This window comes from Perca flavescens, chromosome 7 (genome assembly GCF_004354835.1).
Source record: "Perca flavescens isolate YP-PL-M2 chromosome 7, PFLA_1.0, whole genome shotgun sequence".
NCBI lineage: Eukaryota > Metazoa > Chordata > Actinopteri > Perciformes > Percidae > Perca > Perca flavescens.
Window position 1 is genome coordinate 31,614,732 of NC_041337.1, and position 20,451 is coordinate 31,635,182.

At 44.1% G+C, this 20,451-nt stretch overlaps 1 protein-coding gene across 1 annotated transcript in view; it reads left to right on the forward strand.

Moving 5' to 3' along the window:
* LOC114559412 (protein FAM110A) overlaps nucleotides 1–20,246 on the forward strand; it is a 29,255-nt gene extending 9,009 nt beyond the window's left edge. Inside the window, 4 exon segments of the mRNA XM_028584028.1 lie at nucleotides 8,722–8,798; nucleotides 16,926–17,343; nucleotides 17,771–18,527; nucleotides 18,529–20,246. Of these exon segments, the coding sequence (XP_028439829.1) occupies nucleotides 17,781–18,527; nucleotides 18,529–19,203 (1,422 nt within the window). The 5' untranslated portion in view covers nucleotides 8,722–8,798; nucleotides 16,926–17,343; nucleotides 17,771–17,780 and the 3' untranslated portion in view covers nucleotides 19,204–20,246.
* The last annotated feature ends 205 nt before the right edge of the window (nucleotides 20,247–20,451 follow it).

Genomic DNA, 20,451 nt, shown 5'->3' on the forward strand with positions numbered 1-20,451 from the left:
AGTGAATATCACGGTGACAATTTAAAAAAATAAATAATCAAAAACTATATTGTGTAGCCCTTATACAGTGTCAACATTCACTTTAGCCTTGGCTATCATTAGTAATAGCATGTTGCTTGTGGTGTTGTGGCTTTCCGGATTAACTGTAAAAAATAAATAATAAATAAAACACAGCGGCCACACTGCTGTTAAAGCACCCCAAACGTCATTTATCGCTAACCAGAGCTACCGTTGCCAACCAAGCCTTCAGTTTGTCTCCGTGCCTGTGAACTTGTGGACTCGAGCCCGAATAAGTATAATAGTATAATTAGTATGAGAAGAGAAAAAAAAAAAGATTTTAACTGGGTCGGGCTCGGACATAAATATCTTAATGCCTGTCGGGCTCGGCCGGGTTCGGTTACTGCTCGGACAGAAAAATCCGGTCCGATCCGCACTCTGTATCATCTAGTCTGGTTTGTTTAATATGTACATAGTTATTTCTTTCTAAATTATCTGTTAATGTTATGTAGTCATTGTTTTCAATAAATAATTCATAAACCTTTTGTTTGTTAGTTTATTACTGAGCGGCGCCGTCACATCCTGCGCCCCCCACCACCACAAGTAAATTCTCAACCTGTGGGAAACACTGCGTACACAATATCCAATTTGATGACTTTGTGGTTGGTTTTGATACGTCACAAAGTGTGCGCTCATCGGTTTGTCTTCATTAATCCCCAACACACCCAGAATGTGTGAGCTCCAAACGGCATTTGAATGTGTTTGCTCATGTAATTTTGGAGGATCTCCGTTGTCTGCCCCACCCTTCAAAGACAAACGACAACAGACTGGTAGCCAACATTTGTTTCTTTCTTCGTGCCCTCTATTAATTTTTTTCTTTTCTTTTTTTGGGCCATTCCCAGAAGGCCATGATTCCTCACTGCACGTGACAGTGACTCTGCCTTTTGCCTGTCATCAGCGCCTCTGGCTGTTTTTGAGGTCGCGATTTAGCAACATGCTTCTTGTTAACCATTATTTACCCTGCCCCCTCCACACTGGGCCCTCTGACCTAGTAACCACAGAGCTCAAACAAACAGCTTTTTAATATGCCTGTGTGTTACAATCCCAACTCTTGTGTCACATTGGTTATCACTTTTTCAATACTCTTCATGTAGCCGCAGACTGTCTGCAGAGTTGCGTGTGAGGGTATGACAGTACAAATAAATAGAGCAAAAGGTCAGGTTTTTAACCTGTGTATACCTTCAACACAACAATGTGATTCAGTCAGTGGTTTTCTCTTCCAAGTTTCAATGGACTACATTTATTGGGGCACTCTAATTGTACACAAGTTCAATTTTTCTGTCTCTAGCCTGTGGAAACAATGATAGTTGTAGTTGTCTTCTATTGCTTTTTGCTCCCTGGGTCAAAAAGAAAATCTCACTGTACCCTGGTACTAAAGTCTCTTCACTGGCTCCCTGTTGCATATTAGATTCAGCTTAAAAATCCTACACATACGTACAGTATAGAGCTTTGCATGGGCAGGCTCCTGCGTGTGGCTGCATATTGAATGCTTTGCCTCCTCACTTACGGTCTTCTGTTTCTGTGGATTCTTTTAAAAATCAGATAAAGCCGTATACCTGTTTAGACAGGCGTTTTGTTGACCCGTATGCACCTGGACTGCACTTTCATTATTATTGTGTAATACTGATTGTGTGTTCACATTAGGGCTGCAACAACGAATCGATAAAATTCGATTACCAAAAAAATTGGCAACGAATTTAATTATCGATTCCTTGTGTCGCGCAACTATTAGGCCACCTAGTCGCGGAGATAAAAAAAAAAAAATTGAGTTGAGCGCAGAGCGGAGCAGCGCGGAGCGAAAGAAAAGAAAAAAGAGCAGAGCGGGGGTAGAGGAAATACGGAGAGACCCGTAACGTTGTTCTGAAACACTCTGCGGAGGCAGAGAAATCAGTACGACCCAAGTCATCCAAGGTGTGGGAGCATTTCACACTAAATAAATCAAAAACGTGTTAATTGCAAGATAAGCAAAAGCGACACGGCATGGCACGGGCGCACCACGGTGATGAGTCAGCACCTAAAACGTAAACATGTTGGAGTCCTTGATGAGGAGGAAGGGAGTTCAACAGCAGGGTAAAGTCACTACACTATCCTACTTCTGTTCCGTTCTGAAGGGAGGAACGTACCGTCCCTCCAGTAGCTCTTCTGGTGCTGCTGTTTACTCGTTATCCAGCTGACTAGCATGACAAGCTAGCGTTAGCTCGGTAATAACAGTAATAAAGCAGAGGCGGTATACTTTGCAAGACTAAAGACACTGTTTTATTCACTCGCCTTTTTTGGCCCATTAATTTTTCAATCTGTTATGTATATATTATGTGCTTTGTCCCATATCAGTTATTGTTGACAAATATAATAGTGTGTGGTGTATAAATGAACTTAACTTGCACTTACTACAATGATGGCAATAATTTAATGAATAAGTGTGTGTGTCTGTCTGTCTGTCTGTCTGTCTTGTCTGTATCTGCTATTTGGGTTACTTACCTTTACACAACTATTAACTAAAACAATAAGTATGCATGTATTGAGTTGATGTAAATTAATGTTTTTTTTTTTTTTTCCGATTCATCGATTAATCGAAAAAATAATCGACAGATTAATCGATTATTAAAATAATCGTTAGTTGCAGCCCTAGTTCACATTCTGTTTTGTGTTTTCCCAGCACTTTGTGACTTATGTCTGTGAAAATTGCTTTATGAATACATTTTACTTACTTCCTTTGGAGGGAGCTTTCAAGTTTAAAACGACAACCTTTATGATGTCATTGGTGTTATTTTGGATTGGATTTGAGACATTTTTAAAGAATAGTTCAGCGTTTTTGGAAATACTGTATGCTTATTTGAGTTGTTGTTGTTGGGAGTTATATGAGAAGGTTTGATACCACGCTCATGTCTGTAATAGTAAATATGAAGCTGCAGCTGGCTAACATTAATTACCTTTTGCATCTCGTTTGTTTAATTTGTAAGGAAAAAAAGTGTAAATGCAACAATTTGACGGTTTACGGTGGGTTATGTACCGGACTATTTCTTCTGGCACAATGGTCAAATAATTGTTCCAGCTTAAGTACTGCTTTTCTTTGTCAATATGACCATTAAATATCTTTTAGATTGTTGTTAAGACAAGGCAAGCAATTTCAAAATATCTCTTTGGGCTCTGGGAAATGGTGATGGGCATTTTCCATCATTTTCTGACATTTAGCCCAAACTATTAATCGAGAAATGAACTGGTAAAATAATCAATAATGAAAATAATAACTAATTGCAGCCCTAATTATGGAAATTGTAGCATCCATCCAGAGTTTTTGGAGCTTGGCCCATACTAGAGATTACGGATTATGGACGTATCTGTGTCTCCACTGCTTAAATTTTGATCATTACACAAAACTCTAGTGAGTCCTACAACTTCATGGTAGTGCAATACCCCTTTGATACAGAGTAGAAGTGGGCATTATGAATTAAATCTTCCAGGGTTAATGTAAATGTGATTTTTGCAGCATTGCTTGCACTGGAGTCGTACAAGCAAAGATGTTAAAGGAACACCTGTCTCTGTGGGAACTGTATGGGGAAATCTCTACAGGACACATTTATGTTATCTCATTGTATCTATCATCATTAGGGATGCACCAAATCCAGATTTTTGGGGTTTGGCCGAATACCGAATCCACTGGTTAAGATTCTGCCTAATCCGAAACCGAATACCGAATCCTACTCCCATCCCCAGTCCGTTAACACAGTAAACACATTAATGACGTAAACAACGTCCAGAGCCTCTAAAATAGCTAAATGTAACAACTAGGGCTGTCCTCGACTAAAGAAATTCTTAGTCGATTAACACTTATACAATTTTGTCGACTAATCGATTAGTTGATTTAATTGTCAGAGCTGTGCGCTTTGAGAGGTGGTTAAGACTAGAAAAGCACAATATAAATGTAGTTAATTAACCATCTGTAAAACTGAGTTTCTCCACAATTAATCCTGCAAAAGCACCACTTTAAATCTTGTGTTTACCATAAATGTGCTCAGAAGTTTCTTGGAAATAAGTAATTAAGCATGAATAAGCATAAAAAATGACTAATCGACTAAAGAAATCTTAGTCGACTAAGACCAAAACGACCGATTAGTCGACTAATCGACTAAGAGGTGGCAGCCCTAGTAACAACTTAATGTTGAATTCACACGCTCTTTTCACATCGTAGGAAAGCACATCGCTATCGCCAGATGAGTGACAATTTTGTTTGGCAAATTTTCGCTAACCAGTGTATGATGAAGGCATGTCGGGTGGGTGAAATTAGAAAGCTAATGTTAGCTAACGAGCAGCAGCCGGCCGTTCGGTCGCTCCGTTCCCACTGTAGGGACACTCATTTGCCGAGAGACCGGCTGACAGACCAGGAGAGGCACTGTCTGGTTAACCCCAGTTTTTAGCTGTGACTGTCCTTCCTTTGCCGTACCTGGGGTTGCTGCGTTTTGGCTGCTGTCTATGGAGTCCTTCATGCACGTCTCGTATTCTTTCGGATGTTTCATGCGCAGGTGTTTTGGCAGCGGCGATGTTGTGTGTTGTTTGGGGTCCTTGCCGCCGCGGGACAGGTCGGCACTGCGGGTTGGGTGTGTGGCTCGGCCTGGGTCGCCTTCTTTTTCCGTCAAAAAGCCCAGTATTCGGCCGAATCCTGGATTTGGTGCCTCCCTAATCATCCCATCACATGCTGAGATAATTTTGCTCTTTGTTCGTGAAGACATAGATAGTGTCCTTTTACTGTGCCAGAAGCATCTGCTAAGGTATTTCAGGATAAGATGTCCATCGAAGGATTATAGAGGGTATCAAGTTAATTCAGAGGGCCAAGACATGAGACATGAGTCTCTGCTCTCTTTGAAATTTTAACACACCTTATTTTTATTGAATACAGAGTTTTCTCTGCCGAGGGGCAGTATGGCTTGTTTATCTGCTATCTGTGATTTAAAGTAGGGTTCAAGGGCTTTGAAAAAAAATCACAAGTTAGAATTCCTAATGTTTAAATAAGCCCAAAATATTGGCTTTGTCTGTTTGCAGCACGTTTTGAGTATGTGAAAGTCAATGAATGTCAGTGTTAACCTGGTCTGATTAAAAAGTCCCTCCTTGAAATTTGAATGTCAACCGCCATCTATCATTCGTGAAATAATCCCATTTACATGGCCAAATTCAACATGACTTGCAAATTTGAGCAGATAAGCGTTTGGACCACAGCCAAATGCTTGTGCTTGTCGCCTACGTTATTACGAAGAAGCATTTTTCAAGATTGTTATCACTCAGCTCAGTTTTGATTTTCTCAGGAGATTTGATTGCGGTTTGGTATCTTCACCAACTGAGAATGCAGGGTGACAGCCTGCTTGGGCATGCCCGTGTGTAATGTGAGCAGTAATGTGAGATGTTAGCATGGTGTGTCCCTGCATTCGTGGAATGTGTGTGTGTGCGTGCGTGGTATGTGTATGATTTTGGTATGAGAGAAAAGAGCTATAGCTGCAGTAACTTTACACCCCTCTGCCTCTCCAGTGGTCACTATAAAAATACATTTCCAGCTGATGAATGAAAAAAGAGAATTGTGAGTAGAGCTAACAGTGTGTTTTTAGTAAACATCCAGTGTGTGTGTGTTTGTGTGTGTGTGTGTGTGTGTGGGGGGGGGGGTGGGGGTTATAATAGACTTATCATTATGTTGGTAAGTGAGCATGTGTGTGCATCTGTGCATCATGGATCACAGAGTATTTGGCCAAATGAGAAGGCACCACACACGCACACTAATGCTCGTAATCCACCTGCCTCCTCTGTGTCTGCGAGCGAAGGTGCGTGTTCTGTTGCATGGAGGTGCTTTACCACTGCCAGAGGGCTGGCTGGGATGCTCACAGCTAAGTATGTTGAAAATATTTCCCCCTGGCACAGAGATCATGTAGCTTTCAATAGATGGATAGAGAAAAGGACTGACATAAGTTAAAGAGAGGAATGAGACAAAAGGTAGAAAACAAGAAGTTCAAAGATATGGGAGGTGAATGGAGGTGAAGCAGACAAGTGAGGAGAAAATGGATCTATTTAAGAAGGAAAAAAGTAGATGTTTTGCCGAAAGATATATGAGAAGAGAAACAGAGATGCTAAATATGTGATTGGCCCAGTCCTTGGAATGAGGGATGCGCGGGAGGGGAGGGGAGGAAGGAAGGGAGGAGAGTGTGATTGATGGTATTAACAGAGGTGGAGAAGGTGTCGAAATTTGTTGACCCAGCTGAAATGTTTATTGTCCTATCCCATCAACTCCCGCTGTTGTGTTTTTGACTTCAGAGCTGCCGGTTGCTTTTCCTCTACAGTGAGGAGCGTGAGCGCAAGTCCGCTCCCTGCTGCTGCCTCCGGAGAATGGCTGACCACTGTGTGTGTGTGTGTGTGTGTGTGTGTGTGTGTGTGTGTGTGTGTGTGTGTGTGTGTGTGTGTGTGTGTGTGTGTGTCTGTCTGTGTGTCTGTGTGTGTGTGTGTGTGTGTGTGTGTGTGTGTGTACTGAGGACTGAGGGCAGCTCAGCCACTGTGTGCAAGAAGTGAAATAAACTTTTCCTGGGAATGGATACAAGTGCATTTACTGATTAATTCTTTGGACACAAATCTTTATACAAACTCACAGGAGATATTCCAGTAGTTAAAGCTTCTGCTGAACCACTGTTTTGCAGGCCCTAATGACAGGATATCCTTGACCGCACCTCCTTCATAATCTTATTTTATTCTTTCATTCACCATCTGTTATCCCACTTCCCTACATTGACTTTCTCACTTACTAGAATACATTGTTCCCTATCTCAGAAGAATCTATTGGAAAGGAAAGACTGTTATCTAGAATAACTTGGAAATTAGGGACGTAGTAGAGGGTCTTGCTCTGATTGGTTATAGGTCGGTCTAATTGTGTGTAGAGGCATTTTGGTCTGTTGACAATGCCTCTTGGAAATCGAAAGTGAACTCAGAGGTGTTTTCTTTTTCGTCACCGATATTGCATGCAGTCAGCGTTTAAAGGCTCTGAAACACCAACCCGATTATCGGCCGTCCGCCAGGCTGGCGAGGTCGGTGACTCGAGTCTGTTCGGCGTGTTCCGTGCCGTCGTCAGTCGGAGGAGCCGCCTGCGTTCATTTTGGCCGATTTGACTTGTTGAATCGGCCAGTGGGCAGTCGGACTCAATGACCAATCTGATTGGTGGAGTGCTAGCCCTTGACTAGCGAATCAGTGCTTCTTCCACAAGAAGAAGCCTGAGAGCTGACAGCGCCAGTATCTTCTTATTACTAGCCATCGTATTTTCTTCCGTTCAGGGAGTAATGACAACGATCCTTCTTGACTACCATCAACACTCTCTGATGAAAAAAATGACGACGATAGCGTGGGTTTTTTTGTTTTTTTTGAGCGACAATATAGATTAGGGCCGCCTGCTGTTATGGAGACGTACCACGTCTCGCGCACGCGAACGTTTGCTCAAGTTGGCGTCGCTTCGGTGTGTTCCTGAGGCACTTTTTTGAGAGACGGGAGCCGACTGATCAGTCCGACTGCCTTTTCTGCCGGTCGGGTCGACGGTGTGTCAGAGCCTTTATGACGCGGTGCTGTCGGCAGCCTATCGTTAACAAATTTAACACTTAATTTCCAAACAGGCTTAGTGGCTTGACGGTTAGGGTTTAAGTATGGATTTGAATCGCGGGGGGTATTTTGCCGACGGTAATGTTATCAGTGTTAGAAGTTAGCAGTACACTTGAACGACCGGACTCAGGGTGAGCATAGAGGGTGAGTCTGAGCAAGAATTTACAGCTTTCGGCAACTTAATACGATATAGTCCCTGCCTGTACGATCCAGTGTCAGCAAAAACGCCTTTTTGATTGAGTTTCCTCTAAGCGAAATGATCCGAGTGAATTTAAGCGGGGCTTTTATTGTGAAGGGTAGACGCGGAAGAGCCAGCGTTATGGCCGCGCTTTTTTTTCCCTCAACCTTTTTTCCCCACGGCCTTTAAGTTTTATTCACGGTTTAATATCCAACGCTGTCCAAACTGCTCCCAATTCCAAACCCCAAGTTCATTGGGTACCCAGGAAACTAAGTGTAAACGGTTCACGAGATATTTCAAAGGCTTCCCGATTAGATGTTTAATCATATACATAGAAAGCAGCGTCAAACTTTAGACTGAATTTAGACTAGTCTATCCCGCTACACCTGCTGCTCAGTCTTTCCCAGGACAAGTCCTCTTGTGAACAGGAATTTTATATTTTCAGCTGCAGAAATGGCAGCAGTTTGTTTGGAATAAGCAGGAGAAGGCCGTAATTTTCATGAGAAGCAATAGCAATCATAGCTGTAAAATCACAGAAAAATGTGCATTGCAGAATCTGATATTAGAACCTAACAAGAAACGGCCTCCACAGTACTGTCCACACAATTGAATTGATCTCTGATTTGTGTCTATATTGATTGATTTCTTCATGATGATTCACTGGTGACACTTTTCCTTTTTCCTGTACCACTACATCCGCGTGGTTAAATGAATCGTTGCTCCCATTTCCTGCATTACAGGTGCCACTGCTTTACAGTGGATTTGGCACTTCAAAAGAAAGACGGGGTAATGAGAAAGTGTCAGAGATCAGGTGACTGCTAGGAAAAGCTCTTGCTTCCTGCTCTCCTAACTGTCTTCCTGTTTCTCAACAGAGGGGGGCGGAGTCTTCCAAGGCAGTAGGAGGAGAAGGAGGGGAGCATATGAGCCTAAGGAGCAGACAGACGCACAGGTTAGTGTTCATTTGGTTCGCGCACACACAGAGGAACACACTACGCTTACCGGCACATTGGCTCTTGTGCCGTGCAGACTCCGAGCTCCTACCTGCTTCTTACGGTGTTAACTCGCGACTTCTGGTTTTCCTGTGAACTCGTATACATCACGTAAGTAAACTTTACCTTCTGTCCTGTTTGAGCAGATCAGAGTGCCTCCGGTGTGTAGACTTGGGTCTGTGTCTGTGTACTTAAAAAGGGGGGAGGGCTTGTTGATCTGGCAGATATCGACAGCAAACTTTACGCTTGAGAGTGATGTTTTCTGACTTAACTCTTTAGTGAGTTAAGCTATTGCTTTCTTTTATGGCCTGTTTATGTAAATGCCTTCAATCCATTGTTGCTATTAATATGTTAAACATGGCAAGAAGCTCAGCGCAAGTCTTAATTCTGATGATAGACCATGCAGAGCAATTGAAATACTCTATTATTGTAGAGGCAGCTCTTGTCTCTTTCTGTGCTTCTGCCTGTGCTTCCTTGTCCTTGGGATGGAATGCCAGATCTAAAAATACTGGTCTTGATTATAACATTTGGCAGCTCTGCTCCAGGACTATTTTCATTCCCACAGCCCTCACAGCTGTAACAGGGCGAGAAGCTGCCCGGCAGGCTGGCAGAGTGGATGTATTGTACCTCTAGCAAAGTTTCATGTTGACGTTTTATCTCAAGCAGAGAAGGAAAGTGTTTCTCACCGTTAACATGGCAGAGGTACTTTGGTTCATCTCACAGACTGTGTTGATAAGGGACAAAGATGTGACAAAGTTGTATGAGCTCATTTCTCTCTATTTTCTCTCTTAAGATGCATAGAGTTGCTTCAGTTTTGAAGCCTGCATGTGTATGGGGGAGAAAGAAATGTCTAGCACATTAGGCTGTTTGCTAAAACAAACAAAAACATGCTTTTCGTGACCACTCTTTAGACTTTCTGCACCTCTCTCTGTCAGTGGATAGGTAATTGGGGATTATAAAGGGATAACAGTCGGAGGTGTGTGTGTGTGTGTGCGTGTGCGTGTGCGTGTGCGTGTGCGTGTGCGTGTGTGTGTGTGTGTGTGTGTGTGTGTGTGTGTGTGTGTGTGTGTGTGTGTGTGTGTGTGTGTGTGTGTGTGTGTGTGTGTGTGTGTGTGTGTGTGTGTGTGAGTGAGTGAGACACTCCCTGTATCTAAGCCAACAGTGTGGCCTAGCCATTGAGGCGACTCCACAGTGACCACTCTCCCTCCCACCAGTGTGTGTGTGCGATGTGGCTCTGTAGCTGACTAAGGACAGCAGTATGTGACTGCATCCATGCTTGCGTTTCTCTGGAATGTTTTCATCACCACGTTATAGGGAGGTGCGGGCCCTTTCTCTCTCTCCCTGCATTTTTTGTTTGCCTTCAGCCTCTATCGTTGCACATGTCTCCATGTGTGTATGTGTTACCTGACAGATTAGCTCCAACTGAGTGAGGCAAGGAAAAAATGCCTCAAACCCCTGATCCAAACACAGACACACTTAAAATCACACTCCTCTCCCAAGATCTACAGATCAGTTTGCAGGGTATCATCACAGTTTCCATAATCAGCAGAAATTCTTTGCTGGATCTGAGTTTTTTTTCACCCTCTGGACGCTCTGCAATGCCAGAATCCCTTACGAGCATTGTAAATCCGAGGGGTTGTAATCCTACATGCTAGTTATCCAGTACAGGGAGAGAAAAAAACCAAACATCTTATCATTTTATATAAATATATAATATAGGATGACTTTTTTGTACTTCAAACAAGACCTAAAGTTGCCTGCCGTCCTTTAAAATGTACTTGAATTCGTTGAGTTTTGTAATAGTGTTGCACTCTTCAAAATGTTGGTTTAATTTGGAAGAAAAAAAAAAAACTGAAATACACATAACTTCATCTACTGGGTTGTGCCAACGGAGTGCAGTAACAGTATGTAGATTGGGAAGTTCTCTGGCTATCTATCAATTACTTTTCCAGTGACAATTTATAAGCTGCTACTAGTTGGTGATAATTCATTTCATTTACAACTTTAAATACAGAAGAGTGGATGAAAACATTTTTTTTGTATTATATTTTTAATATTTCTTTTTTCTATTTATCTAATGTGGGCCAGTGGCAGATGTTCTAATATGTTTGTCTTAGCTGCCGCCTTTAGTTTTCCTGAGGGAATACTTAGCCACCTGCTCTCCACTGATTACCTACTCAGTCCAAACTCTCTTACACACACACAAAAATGTGGATGCTGACATTCATGGATGCACAGCTACACATGAGACAGGATTTCATTGGATCCCTCTCCATCCCACCCTTGGGTGTAACTGTGCATGGATGTGTGTGTTTCCTGAGGCCATAGGCTCAGACAGTGATGGGCAGAGGTGGAGGAGGGGGTTTAAGGGGAGACCAATGGGTGAAGAGACTGGGGGAGGGCCATACAAAGATGAACATAGATGCTATAATAACTGTCTGCTTATGGTTCAATGGTTGTTTTTGCAGTTGACTAGACCCTAGTGCATAATAGTTGCATAACCCTCTAGTCCAGACACTTCAGTCATGCATGTCGGCCAACTTCTCCACCGAGCCAAGTGCTGTTTTCAGTAGGAAATGATCAGCGTGGCTGGAGCTGATAGATGCACAGCACTGTGTGGTGAGGCCAGGGCATTTAACATTAGCACTGCCAGGCATTTTAGGGGTACTATAACCACCAAGTCCGACGGCCAAGAGGTGATGCAAGACCGTTAGTGTCCTGCATCAGCCTGTCGAGGTTCTAATTAGAAATAATGACCGGCTTGCTCTACGTTATTTACTTGCATATAGCGCACGCCCAGGACTTCCATGTCAGGACACAGCTTTTATAGTCTGACAGAAAGTGTGATTAGTTTAGATTAATTTCTGATATTTTACATATGATATATGAAAAGAATGAATACTGTGGGCCTACAGAACCTTAGTGTGCATAGAAGTGCATGTGAGTGAGTATTGACGTGCAAATGAGTTTCTATGTCCCATTCATTGTCTCAATGCGCTGTACGGCCATCATGCATATGCGTCAATTCAGCTGCGGACGAGGCCATCAACGTTAATCAGCACTACTCCTGGTGAACAAAGGGGGGGGGGGGTGTGAAAACGACACCAAAAACCAGTTTATTTGGTTTTTTAAATGTTCTGTCATTATGACAATTTGGAAGTAGTGCAGAATAGATAAGGAAATGTCAGGGCAGGAAGAGGGATAACAATGACAAACTAATTCAATTATTTTTTTTTTATCACAACTTTTAATGCGGTGGGCTCTGGCAGTTCTAGTGTTAAGGGTTGAATCCCGTGAGGTCTGGTGCTCGCCTCTCTGTCTTCATTAGCTGTCTTTGGAGCTCTCTAAATCAGCCTGGAAGGGGTGTGACTGATAACCTTTTGAACTCTTCTTTTAAGCTTTTATGGACTTACAAACTGAAGCGGGGGTGTCCCAGTGGGGTGATGGGCTGGGGCTTGTGTTGCATGCACATAACCTTTTTTTTTATACCCAGGTTTGGGCTTATTTTCTATCAGGTTAGACTATCATTCAACCAGAGGATACAAGGAAGATGCTTAACTGAGTGAATTACACATGGAGTGTTCAAGTGGCAGCCATGATGGGATTTCATCAGATGATGTACTTGGTGTTTAGTGCTATGTCGGCAAATGTTGTACTCATGAGAGTTTTCATTGTTTTCCTTTTTTTGTTTCTTTTTTGTTGAGCAGTGGTTAGATTGGAAAGTCTGTGCTACAGCTTACCTCAGTGTGGGATTCCTCTGCAGCGGTTGCCAGTGCATTGTGTACCGGCTTCATGGCAAAGAGGCCAAGTGCCCAGAAATAGATGGGCGAAGGTCACCATAAAACACGGCCAACCTGCCGGTCACGCAGTCCGAAGAAAACACTCCAGCTGAGTGTGTTTGTCTGTTTTTTCTGTCTTTGTCAAACATTTCCTGTTGTGAAATGCATCATTGCTTCCTTCTCATCCCTCCAGTGGGCCACAAACCTGAGAAATCACTGCTGACTAACTCGCCGCAACTACTCTTTCTCTCTCTCTCTCTCTGCTTGGGGTGAAGGTGACCCTTTCAAAGAACATTCATGATACTGAGTTTTTTTTCTCTGACAATGAAGGATTTAAACATTAGTTTGTTTGTATTTAGCCGCACATTGCCCCTGAGCAACATACTGATCCCCTTCCAGCTGCAGGAAAGTCGTTTAGCTCAAACAGACCTCTGAGATTGAATTAATTGAAATCACCTTACCACCTGATGTTGTTAAGATCATGAATGGAAGGAACATCCATAAAAAAAAAAGAAAAGAAATCACCTTCTCTTGTTATCTACACTTAACATCTTTCATTTAGTTCACAAGGTTATTGATGTTTTCTTCAGTGTCTACGTTTCAGGTTGGACAGGAGGGGATTTCTGGTGAGATCTCTTTAGGTGGGATCTCTGTTGTTTTCTATACAGTCTGGGGTCAATGTCCGCTGGAACCAAGGCCACTGCAATATGAGCCAGCTGGCTTCACGGACCCCACACATGACATGCAACCTTGTTCCTGTCCCTCAATGTTTGGACCCTCAAGAGTGCTGCATCTTCCTGTTTTTGTCATGATTTAGGACATTTTCAAAGGAAAAAAAGTATAAGAACTATAAGTTCTGGCCTGTGTTCCTCTTTGCTCTCGCCTCGCCTCTCTGGCCGCAATCCATTTTCTCACATGTTGCTGTTTGCTATTTAGTCACTCAGTAACTTTGTGCTAGGAAATAGGCAAAAAAAGAGGCCAATTGCTCCCAGTCGTGGGCTCTCTCTATAATTAGTCTTAAGCAGGCCGGCTGGTAGTTGACCATAGTCAGCTGTGGTTAAAGGTTAGTCATCCCTTCTTTTGAGCAAGAGCTTCCCCTGCCACCCCTTTTGCCACACTTTTAACACTTTTATGCCATATACCTGCTAATATGGCGGTTGGAAAGCTGAATGTGAAAGTGGTCAGATTCATAACAACACAGTGGTTTGCATAGTTTTAGGATAATCGAACCGAGCAAGTTTCCGTCTTGGAAAAGAAATCTCATTCCTTGGTCTGTTGCTGTGGTTGGTGCCTGTGGTGCGCTCATCACTTTTAGAGACAGCGCACACACACACACACACACACACACACACACACACACACACACACACACACACACACACACACACACACACACACACACACACACACACACACAGTTATACATTAGCACCAGTCAAATGCTGGTAAAATATGTGTGACTGGTAGATTTGCTTCACTCACCAGCCAAAAAAAAACAATGGTAATCTATTGAGTGGCTGGTAAAATTTGAACATTCACAAGCCATTTGGCCATTTTTAGTAGTTCAAACTCTTTCTCCTTCCAATTCTCCATCTTCAACAGTATCCATGGCTAAACTGTTAGTTCCAGTAAGGTAACAAAGAGAGTTAATAATGAGTGGATTATATATAGTTCTCCACTGAAAGTGAAAGTGTGTGTTTGCATGCATATAGCTCTTGCATGGTTGTTAAAACCTTGTGTTTTATAGTGTTTGAACTGGAGAGATATCCCATGATTCCCCTTTTGTGTTTTACATGATTAGTCAATTTTATTAATTATGTTTAAGGTGTGTGCCAGAGGCAGAAATTGAGCCTTTAAACTATATTATGTTTTGGAAAAGGCAGAGAGGAGGCCAAGTTAGTATGTGTACACATTTTATACCATTACACATTAAATTGGGACCCTAATTTTCTTGTACCCAAAGACCAGCCAGATGTTGGCCATTCTTGAAGAAATTGGTCTTTTTGTGGACCTGAAGAGGCTCTAAATCTGGACTAAAAGGATGTGTTTTTCCCCCCGGTAGAGGCCTGTTTGAGGGTAATTACAAGGCCACAGCATACTAAACCTGAACTGGCTGAGGTTTCTGATTGTGTGACCAGACTTTTGTCCTCACTTATTCTTTAGGATGAGTTTCTATGAATGGACACATACATATACATACCACCATTTCTATACTTCGAGCTATTGCACTGAAGCTGGTGTTAGTGTGTGAGTGGGGAGGCAGAAGACCTTTTTTCTGGTGTTTCTGTGTATTTAAAAAAAAAAAGATTTACAAAAGAATTAACATATTGACATATTTTATTCCTTGAAAAAAAAAGATTTTAAGATGGGCTTTAATGGCTGTATTCAAATAGTCTCTAGGCTGGATACTGTATGTGTCAAGTATAAGGGGTTGGCTCCAGTTTTTACTGTGGTCTTTTGTGTGTTTACTGTGCTGCGGTGCAAACGTTGAATCTAGCAGGTGGAGCGCCAGCGTTGCATCATGTGCTTGGTTTGTTGACAGACCCACCACATTCTGTACAATGGAGCACCACTGAATATGTGAAAAAGTTGTATGCAACCTTTTGTCTGAGTTTCTCCGAGGATCATTAGGCCCTTTTTGATAAGCCAAAAGTCCAAACTGGGATGATGTCATCATCTTCTGTGCGTCTAATGGGTTTCCGTCCTCCTGTAACTGAAACTAACTGAACAATCCCTCCTTTCTTTGCCAATAAGGTGTCAAATTTTTTTTTCTCTCGCTCAGATAATTTTCTTTATTGTGCGTTCATTATTAGCATAATAGTATGTTTTGCTCTGGCTCCTGAATGTACTCCCTAGAGGTTTGCCTAAAGGCTTTTTGGTCGCTTAATGTTTGTGAAGCATTATTTTCTGTGATGCAAATGTGTTTGCAATTTAAGCCAGACTATTTTAAACTCGTCTTTGGTTTGTCACATAGTCGAGATGAAAGCAAAGTGTGTGTGTGTGTGTGTCTGTGTGTGTGTCTGTGTGTCTGTGTCCAAGTCTAAACTGTCATGGTTGCTTTTGCTCTTTCTCTCTGCTGCTGTTCAGGGATGAGAGGAGGGAGATGTGGGGGGAAACGGGGTCACATGTTGAAGGAGACAGGAAGGAAGACGGCTATAAAAAGACTAATTAAAAATGTGCGAATAGATATGTGTTGGAGGTGGAGGTGAGGAGGAGGAGGAGGAGGGAGAGAGAGAGAGAGAGAGAGAGAGAAACAGGCCCACTAACTGGGTGTGATGTAACCCTGGAGTGTAATGTTGTAAACGGTAAGATGCAGGGGAGGGATGAGCAGCGGGGAAGAGTGGAGGAGTGTTTGGGGGGGGATGGAGAGAATTGTTTTTCTGGGAAATTAGAGCATTGAGAAACAGGGAAATACATGAACGTAGTGTGTCGGCAGTGCTTTTAATTCCTAATACCCAGAAACTATACAGAAGTTATTGGGTGCAAACATGTAAAAACTGTGAAAAAACTTTCACTGCCTGCCTTTGTTCGTTTGTCTCTAAACTAAAGTTGCAATTGTTAGGCCAGTGTTTAGACACTGTGTCAACATTGAGACCATAGCACTACAAGCACCAGCTGAATAGTTAAGTTAAAAATACACATGTAACCACAATTAGACATGGAATAAGGCAATGGTCTATTGTTTGCTGTGTCTCTGTTGTTCACACCCTCCACACTTGCTTCTGCGCTGATGAAGACAAAGAGCTGAACAAGAAGAACAGTTGTGTGGGCTTTCAGTGTTTTTCACAATGTTTTCATAACCCCCGCTGAGCTTGATGCAAGTCAATGTAAAAGATTGCAGCTGTTTTGCCCGTTGCCCTCCTCTCTCTTTCTCTATCTCTCCCCCCCTTTCTCCCTTTCAAATCATTTTCATTTGAATGAAAACCCTGCTCAGTGTTTTGTTGTGCTCAGATGGGGGGAGGGGTTCGATTGGTCCGAATCCCTTTCGGGGTGGACCAATTGGAGCACGCCTCCCGCCTTCCGCTCCACCCCTGTGCCCCACTGAGGCTCCCAGCCTGACGTGTGATTGGCCGACTGGGAGGAGCTAGACTCTGTATTAAAGCCTGTCCCGTCTGCTCCACTTCAGTGTTAAAGAGAGTCCCCGTCTGTCAGCCGTGTGTGTGAGTGTGAGTGTGTGTGTGTGTGTCTACCAGTGCGTGTGGATGCTTTTGTTAATGAGGGGCGGATAGGAAACTGAGAGCGCTACTATTATCTGACTTTGAATGCCATCTCTCTCTCTCTTTTTTTTTTTTTTTTAACCCTCTCCAGGACTGTGGGGCTCTCCAGCTGAGTTTGTGAACAGCTTTTTGTGTCCCATCAAAAACTGGACAGGCGGACGGGCTTGACAGACGAGTTGGAGAGAGATCTTGAAGGGGATCTTAAAGGCCAGTGTGTTGCCGGTATCATTGCTGGCAGATCTACCAGACCTGCAGATTTGGATAAAGAGCTCCTATCAGCTGTGGCTGACCAGTGACCCCGATCTGCAGCCAGACCCCCCTTTTGGGTCACCGCTGAGCTAATAGATGTGGTCTGGTCGGGCCCGATGTGGAATTTGACCCCGGCTGACCCTGTCCCACAAGTAGTCTTTGACTGAGACTCAGCGGAAAGGAAGGATAAAAGAGCAAGAGGGGCGACTGAGAAGAAAGGAGGAAGAAAAGGAGAAGTGAGAGCAGCAGCACAGCGACTGGTAAGGAAGTTAAAGCGAGGGTGCGAGGGAGGAAGCAGCGGTGGGAGAGTGGGAAGAAAAGAGGGTACAAAAGAGCTGTTTTCTTAAGCCTAGAGAGGACATGCGGGAGCTCTAAAAGGATGTTCGTTGACTCACCCACCTCTCCCTCTGTCACTTTTTTCTTTTTGTCTCTAGTCTAACTTCTATCTCCTCGTGTCCACAACATTGTGGTTGCTATAAATCCCTTTTTGTTACACTATTTATTGTGTTAAAAAGCTATAATTTTCTTCTCTTCATTCGTTTTTTTTTTATTTTTATTAAACAAACAGCATAAACGCACTTCACACATCAGCAGCAGGTTATATTTACATTATTTCCTTTGTACATAATTCAGTAAAAAAACAAAACAACTTTTGACTGATAGAAAGTGTTTCTTTCTCTCCGTCAGCTCGTCCAGTATGCCGGTGGAGACCCTGCGGCCGTCAGACGGCCGTCTGGCCGGGGTTCCCTTCACCTCCGCCATGCCCTTCAGGATACTTCACAAGGGTCCAGACTACTTCCGTCGTCAGGCTGAGCCCGGGGCCCGTAAGCTGAGCGCCGTAGAACGCCTGGAGGCCGACAAGGCCAAGTACGTGAAGAGCCAGCAGGTGGCCCTCACCCGCCAGGCCCCCATCAAACCACCAATCATCCGCAAGCCCCTCGTTCCTCCGGGGATGATGCTCCAGTGCCAGATCAGCACTCCTCCGGCCCGCAAAGTTCCCCGCTGCCCAGCTGACGTGGAAAATCGAGGGGGGAGAGACGGACCAGGAGGAAGAAGAGGACCTGCTCTTAACTTGGATATTCTGAATAATCTCATCAATGATGTATGCGACGGACCAGTGCCCTGTTCCCAGTCCTCTTCCTCCACCTCCCCCTCCTCCTCGTCTCCTTCGTCAGGAGCTAAGAGCATCGGCAGCAGCCTGTCAGCCGAGCAAGAGAGGAGCAACCAACTCCTCAACAACCTCAAACCTTTGAATCGCGGCACCATCAACTCCTCGTCCACCTCCTCCTGCACGTCCTCTCCACTCAACAGCAACCTCCGGATCCCCGCATCAGAACCCAGCCGCCGCCCCCCCCGTTCCAGCGCGAGTACCCCGGTTAGGGGTTCCGGCGCCCTACAGCTCCCCGAACTCAGTGACCGTGCGCAGGGTGGACGTTCGGCCTCAGGCTGACATTCGGAAGCCCCAGAGGACCCTACTGCAGCCGCAGCTCAGGCCCAGACAGACTGCCCAGGGCCAAGTCCCACACCCCCTGGTCCCACCTCCACCACCCCCTGCACCCTCTCAGAACAAACCCCAACCCCACCCGCAGCTTATGACCCCCACCCAAACCCTGCCCTCCCCTCCAGTCTACCTCCCGCCTAGTCCCATGTTGGTCCGAGCCGGCATGATCCCGCCAGCCTCCCCCGCCTTCACCCGGATATCGAACGCCAGCTCCAAGGGCTCTGCCCGTAAGCACCCGTCCTTGCATCGCTCCAAGTCGGACCTGAGCGACCGCTACTCGCGCGCCACGGCCGACCTGGAGCGCTTCTTCAACTACTGCGGGCTGGACCCGGGGGAGGTGGAGGGCATGGGTGGAGTGGAGCGGTTCACAAGAGCCAACTCGGACATTGTGTCGGTCTCCAAGCTCCGCAGCGTCAGCACGCCCAGCTCGGAGTGCGGGGACGAGGCCGCCCAGGCAAGGGAGGACGGGGGAGACGAGGACGCCGACGGCGGGCCCGCAAGAGCCAACGAACGGGTCCCCTACGGCATCTCCGTCATCGAGAGGAACGCGCGAGTCATCAAGTGGCTGTACGGCATCCGTCAGGCGCGAGACGCCAACAACGCTGTCTCTAACGTATAGACTAACAAGGACTTCAAAGTCAAACAGGGAAGCAGTACTTTTTGTATTGTATACATATACGTCGGAAGACGGGAAAGACCATCTGTTCATCTTCTGCTGCCTTACATCACATTTAAGGATTTAAGTAGTTTGCTTATTTTCTAGTTCCTGTCAAGACTCTCACGTTTTGGAAGTTACACATCAGTAATTTGTTATCTGGGCTGCAAGTCAGGACTGCTTCCCTGCAGGACGAAACGGACGATACATTTCCCTTTTCTTTCACTTGATCTTGTATGACAATATTGGTTTACGAAAGCAATAATAGACTGGTATAAATGATGATGTGAGCATGAAGGCAGAGGATTTTTGCAATTGTGGTTGCTCGTGTAAAGGTACTTTGTTTGTGTGCGTGTGTGCGTGTCTGTGTGTACCAGAGAGCTCCGCAGCACAAAGCCACTGGAACTTGGCTGCAAACTGCTGGAGACTCTGATGCTACACAGTTGAAGAGAACCACGATGATACTGTGAAACTTCACAAAAAAAAAGCTTCCATAAACACATTTGTATTTTCAAAAAATCTTTTGGCTGTAAGACTGTTATTATACAATTTTCTGTCAGCATGCGAGTGGAACATTTGTACACATTTTTATTTTAGGGTTTGCCACGTCAACAAAGCACACACTCTGCTCATACACAGATTATCACTTCATGGCACAGACGTGCGTTCAGGTCAATTCCAGTAAATGTGGGAGCAGCTGCAGTTGGTGCTGTGTGTATATCTGACTGTAACATTGTCTAGGTGTGTGATTGCATCTGAAATATGGTCTCATGTCTTGGATGATGCTGCACTGGTGCAGTGAGCGAAATCTGTTTACTATGTATGTCTTGGCATGGATGAGAGAGCAAGTCATATGATGGTTGAAGTAAGTGCAGCATGAAAAAGTTATTTTACCTCCAGTAAGAATGGAGAGAAAATCTAAGAATGGATAAAAGGAAGACCGAAAAGAGCATATTCATAGAAAAAAAAAATATATCTATGGTGGTTCTGAAAGTGACTCAGGAAAATGTACTTGACATACTAACGAAAACGGACCAATATTTATTTGGACAAAATTAATTTAATGTATTTTTTAATATTGGACAACTTTGTGTACAGAATTCAATCTTTGCTCTTCCGTGCAATCTGATCATATCTACTACAATTACAATATGCATTTAAACATGCAAATACAGACACCAGTTGTGAACGTTGTAAACAGGGGGACGTGCC